At 35.6% G+C, this 20,757-nt stretch overlaps 1 protein-coding gene across 1 annotated transcript in view; it reads left to right on the plus strand.

The window, feature by feature from the left end:
- The window catches only part of HS6ST3 (heparan sulfate 6-O-sulfotransferase 3), an 806,180-nt gene extending 786,043 nt beyond the window's left edge, over positions 1-20,137 (plus strand). The window contains exon 2 of the mRNA XM_074191917.1: positions 18,701-20,137. Coding sequence (XP_074048018.1) covers positions 18,701-19,400 — 700 coding nt within the window. The 3' untranslated portion in view covers positions 19,401-20,137. The remainder of the gene's footprint in view (positions 1-18,700) is intronic.
- The last annotated feature ends 620 nt before the right edge of the window (positions 20,138-20,757 follow it).

Raw genomic sequence — 20,757 nt, forward strand, 5'->3', positions numbered from 1 at the left:
GACACCCGTATTAGTAAACCAGAAGAAACCATTCTGATTAAATCAATATGTCCCAAGTAGTAAAGGGAAGGAGGGAAAAGACATTTGAAAAGATGAGGTACAGTTTCATGAATAAAGGGAAGGATTCAACAAGGCAGAGGTGAGGAAGGAATGAATTTTCCAGAACAAAGGAATGGAAAGGAGAAATAGATTATCATGTGTGAGGAACAGAGAAATCAGTTTGGCTATGCAATACAAAGGAAGCAGAATAATATATAATGGATAATTTTGATGAAGTTCACTGTTCTTTGCCTGTCAAGATTTATAGAGATTGTTAAAGTGAACTTCTGCAAACCAACACTTGAAATCTGGAGTATAGACCTAGTCTGATAGGTGAAAGGAAAAGGGGAGAAAGAAAATATGTTTTCCACATGAACAGTAGTTTTAAAGTGCAAAAGAATGAATTCATTGTAAATTAGTCAATCAACAAATATTTATTGAATAATTAATAAGTTCTAGGTACTATACTAAGCACTAGGAACACAAAAAATAACTAGAAACACTATCCCTGCCCTCAATGAGCATATATATTCTAAAAGAGTGAGAGAAGCTGGGCAGGGTGGAGAACTGAGGACAAAGTTAACTGAGGACTTGCAAAGGAAAACTCCAAAGTATAATCTGATGGGGAATGAGACATAATTGACTTGGTCACCCTCCTTAAATCAAATGTCTGGGAGGATCCTTCCAATAAGAAGGCAAAACTACACAGGTAGAGGATATTTCCGGTATTTGAATTCCAGGGTTGAAGTGAGTTTTCAGAATGATGGGATCAATTTTGGGTCATGATAGAGAAAGTCCAATTGCAAACTGAAGAGGACTTTTTAAGTATAAAGACATTTCAACAAGGAAGACTGAGAAATCCTCAATGTTCACAAATTTATTTGTATAAATGGGCATAAAAAATTCACAATTAATTCACAATAGTTCTGAGCAGTTTAACACTTGCTGTATTTTTTACTTCTCCAAAATGAAATACTTGTACTCACAAATCCAATCAAGTAAGGAGGAAGGAGATGATGAATTTAGTTGACTCAACTCTGTCTCCTGAGATTATTTAAGTAATTCTTTTGAATGTACAGAAGAGTTCTGGTAGACTAGAGTAGGTTTAACCACAAACAATATCAAGTATATTCTTTCTTTAAAATTCTACTACTGCTTTTTTCCTTCCAGTCATCAGGAGTCACAAGAACTATATGTAGTTCAAGGATGATTCACTTGATCATATTGATTCAAGCTGATTGCCAGTGTCTGTTTCAACTTTGCTTTACCTGTGTTGGAGGGAATGGAATTTTGGTTTTCTTAATTTTGAAATCACAAGAATTTAGAAGGGCCTTTGTGGGAGTTTTTTTTGACTTTTTTTAATAGTTTAAACTCACCCCATTACTAAGTTATTGTTTCCCCATGACTCAGGTCACTTCCATCATTTCCTCTGTACTGCTTATTGATGGTAGAGATGTGCAAAATAGAATAGCTTCCACTATGTTGTGATAAAGGATCAGCTAATGTGTTGTAGTGGAAATATAGTTGTGTTTGGAAGCAAGAGAGATAATTCAGTCACAAGAAATTCAAATTACTTCTGACATTTATTAGCTATGTGAACATAATGGCATAGTGGATAGAGTATTGGTCTTAGAATCAGGAGGATAGGGGTTCAAATTCAGACCTGAGGCATTATGCTCACTAGATGTGTGGCCTTGGGCAAATCACTTAACCTTGATTGCCTACTATCAAGGGCCATCTTCAGTCATCCTGATTTGTATCTGTACAGTGGACCCAGATAGCTCTGGAGGAGACTTAGCACAGCACCCCTCATTCAAATCCACTTCACATACTTGTCATGATAGCACCTCCCTGATGTCAAGGTCTTCTTTGAGAAGAGGAAGGGCAAATATCATTGTGTGAACATAATTAAGTGATTGAATCTTTGTGTAACTGTAAAATGAGTATTATAGGAGATGGCATAATAGAGAAAAAAAACACTTTCTCTTGAACAGTAGTACTTGTTTCATACCCCATGCCCTTCTATGCCCTCTGTATTACTGTTTGTAGAGCTATTCAAGACAAAAACCTGCCTTTGGGTTGGAATAAAGTTAAGAAAAGTTGCTTATTATATAAAATATTAAAACACTTGAATCATAGGATATTCCTAGAAAGATAGATGGACTTCTCTTTTTTATTAGTATTTTTTCTCACACCCTCCAGTTTTCAATGCAGTATTGGTTTCTGAAGAAGTAAAACTGTGGATAGCCTAAATGGTAAAAAAAAAAAAAAAAAAGAGGTAGAGTGTGACAGATTTGAGGAGGCTGCAGCATATAATTAGGAAAAAATTGTACAGAAGAAGCAACATAAGCTACATCATCAGGGACATATAGGTATAAAGAAGCAGCTAGTTGAGGATGGTGCATAGGCTATTGGATTTGGAGTAAGGAAGACCTGAGTTAAAATTTGATTCAGTCATTTACTAGTTGTGTGACTTTAGGTAAGACACCTTATTTCTCTTATTCTGTTTCCTAATCTAGAAAATGGGAATATAATAACACCTCTCTCATAGATTTGTTGTGAGCCTCAAATAGTTTGCAAATTTTAAAGTGCTCTATAAATGTCAGTTATTTTTCATCATCATTATCATCATCATCATTTACCATCTTCATCATCATTATAAAATGAGATGGACCAATCATGTAGCAAGGAAGAGAAATATGTACCACAAGTGACATTGTCACTCACCTAATGTCAAGAAGTCTAGAGGAAGATACCCAGAAGTAGACTTTCTATAAAGAATTTATAGGAAGACACAGACAAGAGTCACGGGCATGGATAAAAAAATAATGAAAAGAGGTAAAAAGCATATATGGATTACAATTTTCAGTGGTAGAAGAGGTACTCCCATTGATGGTGAGGCTAACTCAAGTTCAATCCAAGAATCAAAATTATTGTTTTCACTTACATTGAAACCAAATGGGGCAATGGAAGACTGACACCTGAGATTTCAGATAATTGATTTCTAACCTTGGTTCTGCCATTGACCAGTTTTACAACCTTAGGGAAGTTATTTAATCAACCTGATCTTAATGTTTTCTCATTAATAAAAAATTACAAAGGTAGAATTGGATGTCTTCTGTGAGTTCTTCCAGCACTGAAATTTTATGAATAAATAAGGTCAGACTTGTGATAACACCAGCAGAAGGAAACCCCTAACAACTAAATGACACAGTCTCTCTATGATACATTACAATAAAATTATTTTAATTTGGTCCTTTAAAAACCAAACTGATCTAGAAACCAATATTTCCCAAGTGCCAAAATATAAATACTCAATCTAGTTGTTAGCATTACTGAAACTAACAGGAATAGAACAGTCAGACTCAGAGTTGCTAGACAGTTGTTATTTATTCTAATACCATTTGGGGGAAAAATAAATCTCTGCTTCAGAAATTTTTTTGAAACAATTATAATTTCCACGGATAAATCACTATCATTGCACTTTCAGTCACTTAGAAGTTCAAAGAATGAGATCATGAAAAGATACCCTGGGGAATAGGAATTAACTGAAATAGAGTTTAAAAAAATGATTACAAATGGGCATTTCTGTTTTCTAAGCAAATCCATAGAGCAAAGTTTTGAGCATATAGACTTCCATAAATTGTCATATTTTTATTTCTTATTGTATCATCTAATTCTATCAGCAAATATTGCTAGTGAAGTAGTGAGTAGTACAATCATTTTGAAAAGCAATTTGTGTGAATAAGTGATGAAAATACCTAGAGATTCTACTACTAAATGAATCCCCAAGGATGTCATTTATAAAAAGAAAACTACATAAACATCAAAATATTTTATAGTAGCAAAGAATTAGGAAAAAATTAAATACCCATCATTGCTAAAAAAAAGATGTGATATGAAGGGAATGGAATATCACTATATTATAACAAAACGTAAATATAGTAAACACAGAGAAGCAATGGAAGACTTAAATGAAAGGATAAAAAGTGAAGTAATAAGAATGGGAAAAACAATATGTATAATGACTAAAACAATGTAAATGTAAAGAACCATCACAAAGCAATCAAAACTTAATTCTATAAAATTGCAGAGAACAAGTATAAATGACCACAAAATATGAGAAGACACCTCCCCCCATATGTGTAAAGAGTGCAAATGTTGAGATGAGAGAGGGATCCATGGTTAGGAAACAGTATTGACAGAATTTTTTTTTCCATATATTAATCATAATTTTTTTCTTCTTTCCTACCAAAAAAATGAGGTTGGAAATTTAACAAATAAAAGATATCAATAAGTTTTTATTCTTCTAAGATAAAATAAAGGAAGATATTGACAGAGGGGTATGCTCTGACACTGACCACTGACATATGAGTTTTCTGGCTTCCATATTTTCATTTGTCACTTTTTACTATGCATCCTTCTAGATTAGTTCAAGATGCTATAAAGGAAGGGGACATTAATTTCCCCCCAGTCCTTTTCTATTTCCACCTTTTTTTCTCTAAACATGAATCAGGTATTCTTTTTCTGAGATTTAAGGAATTCTGACTTTGGAAATTCTCTATTGGTTGGAAATATCTTTTTGTGAGATTGAGATGAACTGAAAGTACTTCTTACCCCCACCCCATTATGCTCACTACTGCTAGCAGCTACCTAGATACTATTGCCCATAGAGGATACTAAACTATGTGTGTGATTTGGTAGAAAAAAGTGTTGGTTTTGGAGGTGAGACTGTTTTCATTTCTTCATCTGATAATTATTAGCCTTTCTGGGACTCAGTTTTCTTATCTGTAAAATGGGCATAATAATAGGAGGCAGAATATCTGTATTCAGCTTCCTATTATTATGCTCATTTTATTATGCTTATATTATCATGACTGGAGTCAGAGAACCTATGTTGTTTATGTATCTGTTAATTAATTAATAACTTCTGATACAGCTACCTGTGTGACTTTGGAGAAATCACTAAACTTCATTACTTTCTCCATTTTCATCTCAATTGCCTTCCTGGCTTCCTTTTTGATGTTATTCAGTTGTGTCTGACTCTCCATGACCACATTTTGGGTTTTCTTGGCAAAGATAAAGGAAACTGAGGTAAACAGGGTTAAGTGACTTGTCCAGGGTCACACAGGAAATATCTATGGACTCTTGAGTCCAGGTCTTCCTTAGTGCAGGCAGGGTTCTCCATTCACTCTGCCAACTAGCTGCCTAGTTTCCATTAGAGGCCAGCTAAAATCCCTCTCTTGTGTAAGAAGTCCTTTCCATTTCCTTGTTATGCAGGTGTCTTTCCTATAGAATTATCTCCAATTTATTCTCTATATATGTAAAGCTCATTTATACATGTGTGTTTTCATGTCTCCCCCGATTAGCCTGGGCACTGAGAGCAGAGACTATTTTCATTTTGTTTTGTTTTCTCATTTTTGTGTGTCCTTAGTATTTAGCACAATGCTTTGCACATGATGGGTGATTATTATGTACTTGTTGACTAGAACAGAGTTCTTTCATCTGTTAAAGGAGTTAGTTGAGCTCTGACATCGCTTTGGGTACTAAGTATTTGATCCTAATTCTTCTGACTCCTTGTCCAGTGCTCATTACCATAGTATCAGAGCCACAAAATGACAGTTCTGAGATTGCACAGCACCCCATAGGTGCTAATTGTATTATTTCTTCCTGGATTTGCATTTGTTTCATGTTCTGAAAACAGTCTAGTTATTCCATCTTGCTAGAAGACTCAAAGACACAAATAATGGAAGAACTGAATCCTCTGCTGTAAACAAATAATAAAATCTGCCTTCAAATGCCCTTTTTTGTCTTATCCAGATATTATTCAACAGGGACTCTATCAAAGCAATCATATATAGATGTCAGCAGCAATACATTTGTTTTGGTATCCAATATCAGGTTTTGCTTTATTCCATTTCCAAGCTGACCACTCTAAAACTTGTTTTGTGTAATCCCCTACTTTCCCACATAATTCCCACCTTTGTTATTCCATGAACCTTTCATGCAGAACGTGCAAAATCAGTTCCAAAGGGAAAACTTTTGGAAATAGATGATCTGGTAATATGGTCTCCTTAGCATACTTAGCATATCTCCAATAGTTCTTTATCCCAGGCTGAGATTAGGGCTGTGCCTGAGTCTAGGTATCAGACTTTTCTCAGGATCACTGACCTCCTCCTGGATCCCTGGTTATATCTGTGAAAGGTTTGTGGAGTACAGTGAGATTGCCCTCTTGCCTAAATCCCAGAGATCCCTTGTAGTGCTCAGTGCCTCTGAAACAAATAATCACTGAAGATCCTGAATAATGCATGAGAAGTCCCCTTCCAAGCACATCTGAGACTGTAGTGGGACCAATGGTTCTCAGCAAGAGAACAAAAACAACCTTCTAGATGCATATTTCCTTATATTTATTTTTGCAACAGCACTTGGGAAAAGAAAAGGCAACTGCAACAATCCAGTGAAAATCATGGTATTATATTGAGCCTAATTCTCAAATATTTAATGTTACTATAATTCAACTCCATGATTTTTATTGACAAAAATATTTCACCCTGCAAGAAAATATGAGTCTTGAAATTACCATTATCTGAGAAATGACTAATGTCATCCATAAGCCTTAATGTTTGACTCAATATAGACTCTATACAATGCCTCTCAAAGGGCTGCTTCTCTGACAAGTGGCACCAAGTGCTGAGCCTCTGGCTCTCTGATAAGAAAGTATTTTTTTAAATTTAGGCATAACATTGACAAGCAGAAACTGGCTTCAAAAAGTCTCACATAGATATTAGTTTTAATCAGTTCAATAAACAGAAAAAATAATCTACCTAAAAGAAGGCTATTCTTAAAGGAATCGTAAATTGTGGGGCATCAATGAATAGCATGAGTGTATCCTAAGTCATTCCTAGATGAATGAGGGTTATAGCTAGAAGCTACTACAATTCTTTTCTTCCCTTTACTTACAGGATGGTAAACTATGCCCCTTGATTCATGGATGGTCATCCTTCTCCCATTTTATGCTTTCAGTATTTTAGGAAAATAAATGAATCATCTCAACCAAATTATTCTTCCTTTAAGTCAATCTGATCTTTGACTAATGGAAAAGAATAATGGAGTCACTAGACTCATTAAGCATCTTCAAACTGTCCCAATCACCTTTCACTTTTACCTATTTGGCAGGACTCCATATAACTCCACACTTAACAAGTTCAAAATCTGTAAACCAAAAGACTAGAATCCCTGGTGTGAGATGAGAAAAGATAATAGGAAATTTGGCTATATTTTTTCCTTCTGCTAGATGAGATGTATTTCTCCACTTTTCCATCAAAAGACTGGGAACCAACTACACAACCCCACAAAAATTGTAATTCTCTGAAAGTCCCTTTTTCTAAGGCTTAGGTAATTGTGGCTCCCGATTTCCCATTGATTTGGAACATCATTCTTAAAGCCTTTAATTTATTTTCAAGACTTGAATAAAATGTCTCTTCATCACTATGTCAAAGTACAGTTTAATTATTGCAGTTCTAAGTGCAGTAATGCTATCAGTTACAGTGCAGTGTGGAAGCTAGAATACAGAGAAGAATGTTTAGCTATATGGTACAGGAAGAAGGAAATTAGTTTTATTCTAAGCATTGGCCAAGTGACAATTCTGCAGTGCAGAGGTGAGGATCAGGATGAAAATGTGGAAGGGCACCCTTGTTCTGGAATTCCCAAATGCCCCTCCATAATTTTGAATACAAACATACTCTTGGCTGCTTGCAGGCAAAATTCTCTGGTCCCTCTTGGAAGGTTTATACATCTGAGCCTGAAATGATGTGAGCATCTTTGTGAAATTTTAGAGTACCAAAGGATAGAGATAAAGACCTACAGAATGTAAAGAAAATGCAAAAAACCCAAATCAAAATTAAAAAAACCCTCCCAAAAAACCAAATAAATCACATTTGAGATCCAGACTATATTAATTCCTAATCCTGGGTCATTTCTGTATTTTATAAGGTACAAGGGGAGATGATATGGCATAGAGGGAACAGAATTGGATTGGAAGGCAAGAGAGATCTGATGTTTGAATCCTATTTTTTGTACTGTTTAGCTAAGTGACCACTGCCAAGTTACTTCTATGAATTTCAGTTTTCCCCATGTAAAATGATGGTAATTATATCTATAATACATTCCCAGAAATTTTTTAAGGAATGAGAATTTTATGAAGCTGTTGTAGAAATATCATATGACTATAAATATTATTATTTAAAGTAAGCATTTTTTTGAGAGTCCTGTATCCCATAGGATCACAATTTGGGATCTCATTTTCGTCAGCTTTAACATGGGGGCATTGGGCTAAATGATCCCTAAGATTTCTCATAGGTTGAAATCTATGATATTTTTATCTTAGGAGCTCTCTCAATGCCTCCAAGTAGATTTCATAATGCCAAAAATAAGTGTTTTATTTAAACTAAAAAACTGATTTAGTGTGTTCTCTAGGAGAAACTAACAATAACATTAGTCTTTTTGTTTTTAAGTAATATTTCTTGAATAGAATGGAATAATTTTATACAGAGAGACAAAATAATAACCTAGAAAAATATTGGATATGATGATTGGAGAAATCTCAGCTCAAACACCACTGCTGGTATTTATAATATAATTGGTTTCCTTTTGTCCCCAACCCTTCTCCCATTTCCTCATTGTCATTCCTTGGAGCATGTTCCCATGTTCTCTGTTTGCCACAGATTAAGGGGAAACACTGGACATAGGATTATAATCATATAGGTTTGAAATCCTATCTCTGGTAGTTAACTAGTAAAAATGGTACTTTATTTTCTCTCCCCTTCACTAGCTTTGGTACATATGCAGTTTACATGTAGAGAAATCTATAGAGAAATCTGAAGATTAGAAATTTTTATTTTTTTCATTTTTATTTAAGGCAATGGGGTTAAATGACTTGCCCAAGGTCAAACAGCTAGGTAATCATTAAGTGTCGGAGCTGGATTTAAACTCAGGTCTTCCTGACTCCAGGGCTGGTGCGCTATCCATTGCACCACCTAACTGCCCCCCAAACTAGGGGTTTTTAAAACCAAGAAATGGTTCTCATTTGTTGTCTACTTTGCTCTTGAGACAGCAAGATCTCCAGTGGAGAGGAAGTCTCCTGAGGAGAGTGAGCCTTTTTCCAAAACTGGAGTCAAGGTGATTTCACTCCCATGTTAGTGCAAGGGTAGCTAGTGCCAGGAGCTCTCTGGCTGTCCTGCATCGTTTACATTCCCTTCTTTTGAGCAGGTGGCCTTGTGAGCTTGAAAGGTCTGGAGATCTGCCCACCCACTGTAGTGGCGGTTGGAGTCGATGCATAACCTAGCTGGCTATATCCTTAGGCAGTTAGCCAGAGATCTCGTGGCCTTTGAGAGCTGTAACCAAGGGGAAGCCAGCCAGCAACTCTACCCTCTTTTCAAAGGTCTCTTGAGTCCCCAGCTTCTCTGGATTAGCAGCCAGGCTCTCAGAAAAGAGTCTTACATGCCTGGAAACTGGCATCAAAAGTTTTCCTATGATGGTGCCAGGTATGATTCCAGAATAATAAAATGATAGCTGCTACATGCTCCAAAGAATGTCAAATAGTGGGGGAGCATCCCATTCCATTCATCTCTCAGAAAAATTGGAATAATAATAACAGCTGTATGTACTCATCAGAATTGTGATGTGGATTAAGATTTCAAACCATCTCTTATATGTCCTAAAACCAGTTTGTCCTAACCAGAGTTGAAGGGGTAAGTCTATAAAATATAACATGTATAAAACACTGGATTAATCTTAAAGCTATGCATAAATGTTGGCTATAATAACAGGGATACCTTTGACTGGCAGATAATGAAATGATTAAACAATATTTTTAGTGACAAAATGACTAAATAGGGAGATTGAAAAATGCAATAGATATTATTTATATAGATTTTAACAAAATATTTAATAAAGTCAAAATATTCTTATTAAAAAAATGGAAAGACAAGAGCTGGGTCATAAAGTGCAATGGATATGAAAATGCTTAAATGGAGACCCAGAGTAGTCATTAATGGTTCTTTAGTCAACCTGGAAACAGGTCTTTAATGGAGTATACCATGTATCTAAAGGCAGTCTTATACAGTGTAAAGAATGTCCAATTTAGATTCAGAGGAACCACATTCTAAACTGTCTCTTCTCCACAGTAACTGCTTGTCACTTGACCTCTCTGAATCTTAGTTGTTTCCTCTATGCAATAAAGAGATTGGGCTAGGTGGTCTCTTTCAGATATAATTTTATGATTCTAAGATCTTTGCTTCTAAATTTTTTTCATCAATATTTTAAATAAAAGCATAGATTAATTATTTCAAAATGTATACATGGCATAAATCTGAGAGGAAGTGTGCCTTTACAGAAGGACAGTGTCAGGTTTCAAAAAATCTTGGCTGACTGGTATATTGTGCTAAATCTCATCAGATAAAACTAAGAAGTGATATGTGTAAAGTTATAAACATGTTTTAAAAAAATCAGATTCACAAGTACAAGAAAGGTGAGGCATGGCTAGACTGCAGTTAGTCTGAAAGAAATCTAGGGGTTTAAGTGGATTTCAGCAGCCAAGAAAGCTAATATGATCTTGGAGTACATTTAGAAAAGCATTGTTTCAAGGAATAAGGAGGTCTTTACTTTTATTCTTAGTTTTTACTCAGCCCTGGTCAAACTACAGCTAGAGTATTTATATTTAATTCTGGGCTTACATTGTTGTTCAGTCACTTAGTCTTATCTAACTCTTCATGACCCTATGGGCCATAGCACATCATCCTCTTCAGTCTTTCAATATATCTCAAAGTCCATCCAAATTCATGTTTCTTGTTTCCATGGTACTATCCATCCATCTCATTTTCTGCTGTCCCCTTTTCTTTTTTGCCTCTAATCTTTCCAAGCATCAAGACCTTTTCCAATGAGTCCCAACTTCTCATGAGGGAACTAAAGTATTTAAAGTTCAGTCTCTATATTTGACCTTTGAGTAAATAACTTGAATTTAAGTATCGCCTGACATGATCTCCTTGTTTTGTTTCTAGTTAATAAATTCAGTCTGATACGTTTGTGGGTTTGTCCTAGTTCTTAAGTCTACAATAGTGAAAACATGTTGGTGCAACCCCTATCATATGTGTCACACTATTCTAGAACCTGGGAAGTTAACAAAGTTTAGGTATGCCACCCTTCCTGCCCTCATGGACTTTGCAATCTAGCTGGAAGAGGGTAAAAAAGGAGTTAAAAGAGATTATTTCCCCACTTCTAAACTCAGTTATGGTATTAACTTCTTTATCCAATTCCCTAAGACTGACTTCTTAAACACCCCTTCTTTTGGACCATGCATTCATATAGAATTAAAGACACACCATGATTTCCTTTCAGTAGTCTCAGTTTTAGGTTATTTCTCTTTTCTGTTCCAAACAAATAGCATCTGACGATTCTCCCATGAAATTTCTCTGGACTGTCTTGCTATCTTGTTCATTTGTAGGGCAATAATGACAACTACATCTTGACCTCAATATCTAAGTGATTACCTGCCACTTCCCATTCTGAGTCTCAAATCACTGAATCATAAGTCATGCCTTTCTATTGGGGCTATTCCCTCTTCGTCAAAAGTTTTATAGTAAGAAAAAAATATATAGACAGTATATAACAGAAAGCAGAAATTCTTTCCTTGATTCCATTCCCTACCATTAAGGACAGGTCTGGCACCCCAGAGTCTCCAATAAAAATGTACATTTCATAATCAATGAATTCACAGGATACTTTCTACTATGTAACAGTAGAAAAGCAAATCTAATTCATATGCTATAAAAGAAGTCTATTTTCACTAATTTCACCTTACTAATTAGAGGGAATTTTTTTCTACCTCCTATTTAATCATATTTATTTATTTCATTTGCATGCACATTAACCCAATATAACTGAAGTATCAAAATAGTATATGTATCTTCACTCTGGTTTCTTTAAACATTCAAAAAAGTGATGTGAAAATGGGCAGAAAGCCACACACATTCTTTAAGATCAAGATTAACTCTGTTTACCAACAACCTATTCCAGCTAATTATAAAAGCACCTAACACAATTTAATAAAAAAAGGAATTTTTCTTTTTTCTGTCTTTTTAATTGTTGTTTTACAATAAAATGAGGACCCTGAAGTCCAGTAATTTTTTTTCTTTCTCTTAAGTATTCTTTTTTTAATTGATATTTTACTTTTCCAAATACATGTTGTGAAAGTTTTTTTCAATATTAAACCATATGCATATCTATATTTTTATATATTCCCACCCCTCTCCCCTCAGTGATGAACAGTCAGGTCAACATTTACATACATATTTGTGATAAATATGTTTACAGTCATTTTTGGTATGAGGAATTAGGATTAAGAGAAAGCGATACATAGATAATTTTTATAAAGAATTCATCAGATTCTGAAGGGTTTTTCTCTGTTTTGTTTTTCTTTCTCTGGGGGATAGCCAGTCTAATATGGTTGTCCTTGCTCTCTGTACTGCTGAGAGGAACTGTTTCCATCAAGGTTGATCATCTCACAATGGTGTTATCATGTACATTATTCTCTTGGCTCTGCTCCCTTCACTCGGCATCAGATCCTTAATTCATTACATGCTTCTTTAGAGTCTGACCATTTATGGTTTCTTAAAGAACAATAATATTCCATAGTATTCATGTACCATAACTTGTTTAGCCATTCCCCAATTGATGGACATCCCCTCAATTTCCAATTCTTTGTCACTACAAAAAGAGCTGCTATGAGTATTTTGGAACATGTAGGACTTTTCCCTTTTTCAATAATTTCTTCTGGATATAATTTCTCCTGGGTTTATAATTTCTTCTGGATTTCTAGAATTGAAATTGCTGGGTCAGTTAATGAACAGTTTTATTGACTTTTACCAGGATAGCAGATTTAGTGAGTGTCTGAGGAGGGATTTGGACTTATTTCTAGATACAATGTTTTAGTAACTACTCTTTATTAACTTTCAATAATGTCAATAAATATAAAATATATTTTAAATATAAAATAAAGATACTTGATGAATATTTCAGGTGACACCATCACTCCAGATAGGCTATTGAACCAGTCATTGATCTAGGCTATTCTCTATTCCCCTATATAGCAAAAATTGCCAATGAAAGCACAAATCTGGGGGGGGGGAATAAAAACTGCTAATATATTGATGTATAAAAGTATTTTCCCTACATCATGCATAAAATAAATAACATAATTATATCCATTTCAGCAATGAAGGAACTGAGGTCCAAAGGGGTTAAATGACTTGCCTGGTCTATGCACAGTAAGGTTCAGGATTGAAATTTAAATCCTGGTGCTTTGTCTCCAGCACTAGTTCTCTTTCTACTATACCATACTGTTTCATGAAAGAATCAGAATAAAACACAGGTCTTGACTTCAAATTCATATGCATATGACATGTATATATATATATATATATATATATATATATATGATTTTTCATAGAGAGAGAACAAGGAAGAGAGAATTTATATATGTGTGTGTGTGTGTGTGTGTGTGTGTGTGTATGTGTGTGTGTGTATGAAAAGCAGAATAAACCAAATTAGAAATCCAAAGAATTGACAAATGTATAGGAAAGTGACCTTGTTCAAATCTTAACGCAAATATATACTGCTAACAGTTAGCTACTTTTATAGGACAACTAGAGAAATTGAAATGGCAGGAGGGGGGTGGAGGTAGCACAACTAATTCCTTAAGAACATTGCCATAAATTGATGTTCTGCTGGGCATTGTTATAATGGAGTTTCACAGCTTTATGTTTGAGTTATATGAAGATCTATTCATTATATTACTTAAAAGTCATTGATTAGGTGTAATATTGTAGGTATCATCAAATGTGGTTAAAGAATGTGTCGGTAGGCACGTATTAAAGGTAGATCTCCCATTCTTTTTTTTTTAGATTTTTGAAAGGCAAATGGTGTTAAGTGGCTTGCCGAAGGCCACACAGCTAGGTAATTATTAAGTGTTTGAGACTGGATTTGAACCTAGGTACTCCTGACTCCAAGGCCAGTGCTTTATCCACTGTGCTACTTAGCTGCCCCCTAGATCTCCCATTCCACACCTCAACCCTCTCAAGAGTTTTTATAAAATGGTAATGCTAATCATTTTGTTACTGATTGGTCTAGGAAAGAATGAAGACTTGCCTTTACCACTAACACACAGGTATTAGTTGACACTGTCATTCTCTGACTCCTAGGGTCAGTCTCTACAAAAACCACACACCAACTGTTTCTCCACAAAGTCCCTAAATGTTAATGGATCTCCCACTCTCTCCCTACTTCTATTATGTGGGCTAGTGTGATTTTACTGAAAGAAGCTTAGATAATGGCATCTCCTGAACTGAGCTCTAAGCATTCCATGTCCATCCACTTTCATAGGCTTGGTTTTATTTTTTTTTCCTGATGATTCATTCCTCAGATACTTTATCCTTCTTTCTTCTAAGGTGTGGCTTTCTAGATTCTAAAAATAGTATTCCTCAATATCAAAAAAACATAATGTAAGAACAATTTTAATTAACATTTAAACAAGTAAATAATTAATTATTACTTTTTTTCTTGGATCCATTTGATATTCTTTATTTGTAAATGGGGAAATGATTAGAAGAAGGAAATTCAACTTCACATTCTGACTCTGTTTTAATAAGAGTTGGGCTCTGAAAGACCTTTTGGCTTATTTTAATGTGTCCAAATTCCTTTCTATTTTGACTGCTATGCGGGATCATTTAAAAAAATAAGATTAAGGCTAGCAAAAGAAATTTTTAAATGTCTTCTGTCATCTAGTGCCAAGTGTGAATGGCCCAACTGTCCACTTTTATACCCCCCATGTCAGTGTTCATTTAAATTATGAATTGATCCATTGCCTATCTAGCTGACAGAACCCTGAGGCATTTTAGACTTTTTCACAGATAACCACCTTTTGATTAGATTAGTTATTATTGAATAAAATCCTCAACAGCAAAATTTTTGAGCAAGAGAAGAGGTTAACCTTGGTCAATTTCAGTCAGATGTGGAGATTAAGTAGATTTTCAGGACTAAACTTGGCTATTAGAAAGGGAAAACAGGCAGGGGGAATTCTGCAACCCCTTCTAACAAGTAGACAAAAACATTTTCTTCATATTCCAATCAGGTACCAGCTAAACCTCTGCAATCCTCATCCTTAAGCCTTTGAGCTGCCATGAGTGTTTAATCTGGATCCTAAGATTAAAATAATCTAATAGGGCTGACCTATCCTTTCACAGTCAAAAGATTATTTGTCCACTTGTATAATTCATGTTTTGATCAGTTAACAGAGAAAATTGAGTTTTCCTGTATGATGTCATTTGCCTGGCTCAAGGATCTAATTGACTTTGGATACTTAGGAGCAAGGCTTCATTCACATCATTCAGTGCTTTATTGTTATTCCTGTAATCATTATTGTTTTTCTTATTCAGTAACTTCTTGACTGCCTTCTCACTACATGTACAGGATAATAAAACACAATCAGCCCACACTATGTAGCAAACTCATAAACTGTACAAGTTCAGGATCAAAATAAGACTGACAGGTATATTGCTATCTATACAAACATATTTTGCTGCAGAAGCAAAACAAAAAAGTAAACAAAATGGACACCATCAACTATCAATGTTTCTTAGCTATCTTGAGCAGATCTACAATTAAAGTGCAAAAATATATGTGCACAAAATATGGAATAGTGTTATTGATGGAAAATTTTCTGAAAATGCAGTCTTGGAGAGTAAAGGGGAAATCTGACCTTTCTTCCCATGTAAGTCAGATGATGGGAAGGCAGAGTCCAGGAGATGGTATTTCAATGTTAGGTTACTTGGCCAGCCTCAGGACAATTTCACTATTTGACAGGTCAGGCTGATAGGGGGTCTAAATCAAGGGAAACAGTTTCCTCAGGAAAGAAGTATGCCTCATTTCATGTTGCCCCCATAATTCAAAGCCCAGTATGCTCCATGTTAAGACTCTAATCTCCACTGAACTTTTGGGAAATTCCCTTCTGCTGATGGAATTGTTATTCTTAACATAGTGGTTATTGTTGTGTAATGTTTAAACAGGAGCTAGCAAATGTAGCCTCTGGAGTCTCCTAAGGGTAAATAGACTTTCCTTTCTGATTTAAAATAAAGTGAATGTGTTTCTTTAGATCTGTACTGTATGACTTTAAGAAGTCTCTTCTCCCCTTTAGCTTGTACATGTTTTATGTGATACTGGTTAAAAGGGAAATAAACTTTACCTCTCAAAAACTAAGTATCTTAGAAATCCTACCATGAAACTCTTGTATTTTTCCCACTACTTTCTCTGTATATTCATGTGCTTTTGTATCAAGTTAGGCACAAATTCAAAAGTGATTTTCCCTTTATCCTCTTTAAGCAATAAAGAACAAAGGATGTTTAGGGAAGAAATGAAACAGAACAAGGATGCTGGATATCTTTCTGTCCTTCTCCCCTCCATCTTATCTCTTCAAGTTGGAAATGTGACTTCATTTTTCAGTGAAGTATAAATTTCCAGAATGTTAGAAATATTAATATTCTGAAGGATTTTTTAATGTATTCCAAAGGATTTGAAAAGCTATCTGAGCTATCTATCTTCCTTACTGGACTGGCATTGACAATTAAGATCCATAGTATGATGTGAAATAGCCTTGATGACCTAAACTGGATGCTATAGTGATGGTTTGTATATATGTGCCTGCGTGCATGTGTGTGTGTATGTGTGTGTGTGTATGTGTGTGTTTGTGTGTGTGTGAGGGGGGCAATCAGGGTTAAGTGACTTGCCCAGGATTTTAAGTATCAAATATCTGAGGAGTGCATTGAACACAGGTCCTCCTGATTCTAGGGAGAGTGCTCTATCTACTGCCCCAAGCAATGATTCTTAAAGCAAGGATCTGGGTGTACTTGCAGTGAGTCCAGGAGGTTAAGGCTGTTTTCATACTGGTGTGTTTATATTTCTAATACAAATAAGAATCAATAGATATAACACACCTTATAAAAAAAGGTTTTGGGGGGATCATTGAAAATGTTTAAGAGAATAAAGGGATTCTGAGATCCAAATTTTGAAAAGTGTTTTCCTATAGGATTGCAATATAGCTTCATTTTTAGTAGAGGGTTTCCTTGTATACATTCAGAGCACTGCTCACTTCTCTCAGATCTTTGTGCCATTTCACAGGATTTAAGAATGAATGATGTTTTTAAAGTACATTAATTAAACACTTGCTATATATGCCAAACATGCTAAACCCTGGGGCTTAGAATAGAGTAGAATAGAGAGAGAGAAAAAACAAGGCAGTCTCTGCCTCACAAACTAATTTTGTGAGGTAATACATTAAAAAATAAATGTTTGACCATTGTATAGATGGCAAGGCCCAGGAGTGTTTTGATGTAACTGTGGGTCAGATAAGAAAGCTATTTGTCTGGAGGACATAAAGGAAGAATAGATGGAAGACCTTGGGATTGGCATTGTTAAGATATATTTAAGGTCGTTTGGTCTCTTTATCTCCCCAGAAAAAAAAATAGTTTGAACCTCACACTTATTTAAGTGTCTTAAATAGGTAAGCTGCCTGGTGCTGGACCAGAGAGGGAAGAAGGGAAGAAAAGGAGAAGGGGAATTCCTGAAGTGGATGATTTTCTATGCCTCTTGAAATGATAGCAGAGACATCTGCAATCCCAATTCATCAAAACTGATCAATAAAAGACTTTTTTTTCTCCATATAGTCCTTTCTTTTTCTTTGTTTTTGGTCTAGATAGAGTTTCATATTATCTTGTGCATGTGTCATGAATCCCTTTAGCAGGCTGGTGAAATCCATAGATTTTTCTTAGAATAATATTTATAAATGCGGAAAATAAAATGCATAGAATTGAAAAAGGAAATAAATTGAAATTGAAATACAGTTATTAAAATTTTTTTTTAAGTTGATCACAATTTGTGAATCTCTTGTTTGGACAATCATTAGCATTCCCTTACAGCCATAACATTCTATGATCAATGCTTATTTGACTCAAGATTCAGTCTAGAAAATGGTAAAAGTACAAAAACCTATTATAGCTAGGTAAAGAATGGATAAAATTCTGGACTTAGCTCCAGGAAGTCTACAATTTGAATACTGCTTCCCATACTTATTAGTTGTGTAGATCTGGGTAGTCACTTAACCTTTCTCATTTTCCTCATAGCAAAGTGGATAGAGCACTGGCCTTGGAGTCAGGAAGATGGGAGGTTGAATTCATCCTCAGACACTTCCTAGCTGTATGACCTTGGGCAAGGCACTTAACCCTGATTGCCTCACATCCAGGGTCATATCTGGTTACTGGACCCAGATGGCTCTGGAGGAGAAAGTGAGACTGGTGACTTTGCACAGCAGCCCCCTCATTCAAATCCAATTCATGAACTTGTCATGGCATCACCTCTCTGATGTGATGATTTTCTTTGAGAATAAAGGACAAACAACAGTCAATGAGTATAGTAATAATGTCTAAATTACAGGGGTGTAGGAACTAAATGAAATAACATAGAGTACCTCACAAACTTTAAAGTTCTTTCTAAGTGCTATTTATTATTGATGTAAGTATTGTTACAACTCTTAATTTTCTTTTGCAATTTATTCTAGGAATTTCTATTATATCACAATGCTGAGGGATCCAGTATCCCGTTACCTGAGTGAATGGAAACATGTCCAGAGAGGGGCCACTTGGAAGACATCTCTTCACATGTGTGATGGGAGAAGTCCAACTCCAGATGAGTTGCCTACTTGCTACCCGGGAGATGATTGGTCTGGTGTCAGCTTGAGGGAGTTTATGGATTGTGGCTATAACCTAGCCAACAACCGCCAGGTCCGAATGCTGGCAGACCTTAGTCTGGTGGGATGCTACAACTTGACTTTCATGAATGAGAGTGAGAGGAACACCATCCTGCTACAGAGTGCTAAGAACAACCTGAAGAACATGGCTTTCTTTGGGCTTACAGAATTTCAGCGGAAAACTCAGTTCCTTTTTGAGAGGACATTCAATCTCAAGTTCATCTCCCCCTTCACACAATTCAACATCACACGGGCCTCTAATGTGGAGATCAATGAAGGGGCTCGCAAGCATATCGAGGAGCTGAACTTCCTGGATATGCAACTTTATGAGTATGCAAAAGACCTTTTCCTACAACGCTACCATCACACCAAACAGCAGGAACACCAGAGGGATAGGCAGAAGAGACGGGAAGAGCGAAGGCTGCTTAAGGAGCATCGGGCTCATAGGTGGCAGAAGGAGGATGAGACAACTGTCACAGAGGACTATAACAGTCAAGTAGTCCGATGGTGACATCTTCTATTTCTCCTCCCATAGGGGTAGGAGGACCATGGACAGTGGTGGTATTTTAGTGAATCATCTTAAGGGAGTGATAAAAAATGAGCCATGATTTCTGAGTATTATGAGACCTGCTTTGTGCATCTACCCTACCTTTGTCTTTTTTCCCCCCTTAGCTGTTAACCAGCTGAAGGAGTGATTTTTGTGGTTTTTTTCTTTGACATTTTTTCATCAATGATATTAAATAGGGTAGATGGCACCCCTAAACAAACTGCTCTGAAAGACCTGCACCAAGATGGGGAACCAAGAATTCTGTTTTTGCCTCCTCCTTTTGAGCTGCACAGTAGAAGAAATGCCATGACAAGCCAGAGCCTGCAGTGGCATGAATGTAAAAACCAAGCTTGAGAGTTCTGTAGAAAACAGTCTTTTTTCACAATATCTTTTTAACAGTATTATATGATTACTTATAGGAATCAAGAAAGTAAGGACCAGAGGGGAAAAATATTGCACGTGCTTGGTCAAAAAAGAAGAAAAAGTCATCCACTTCTGTGTTGAATTTATGCTAAAGGATAAAACATGTGGGCTCTCCTTCACCTTTTGATTATGAATGGCCTGACTCTGGATGTATCTTAGAACACAAGGAAAAGGCAATCATTGCTGCATTAGTCTTATGTGACCACCATCCTAGACATAGGACATACGAAGTTCCTGATCATCCTTTTCTAAAAATAAAGTCTGTTAAGTGACTGGGTATAGCCATTTTAAAAGGATTATTTGTGATCTCTCACAAGTAGACACTATTTTTGTCTCCTAAAAACTAAAAATGGAACTGAAAATAAATTATGAGAAAAGTGATGTTTTCCATTTTCTAAACTTATTAATGAAGCATATTTATTAAACTAATGTGTGTATTTTCCAAGGAAAATGGAAACACATATCTTCCTTGGTATAGCACTGCCCATAGGACTGAAATTCTTCTATGACAATAGAACTGTAAGTTTGACTGAAATTCTGCTATGACAATAGAACTGTAAGGTTTTGGTTTGGAACTTGATAAGGCAGCTAGCATGTGTACAAGGTCATTGTCTTCAAGTTGTTCTATGAATAACACCATACACTGGCTACCATGTGTTGGATATGGAATAATTATTCCAGACTTTCAGTGAGACAAGGACTTAATGGTGTCTCAAATATCTTCAATCTAATACATTTTTCTTCATTCTTAAACATTTGGTTGTAGGAATAAACTTGTGATAACATTTAACACACGAGACCATGATATATCAAATTGGATTGATGGAAGCTCCTCAGATGTTTCTCACTCTTCTTGACCTTTTACAAATGATATGAATAAAATTAGACATTTAATTGA

The sequence above is a fragment of the Macrotis lagotis genome, chromosome 6 (genome assembly GCF_037893015.1).
Source record: "Macrotis lagotis isolate mMagLag1 chromosome 6, bilby.v1.9.chrom.fasta, whole genome shotgun sequence".
NCBI lineage: Eukaryota > Metazoa > Chordata > Mammalia > Peramelemorphia > Peramelidae > Macrotis > Macrotis lagotis.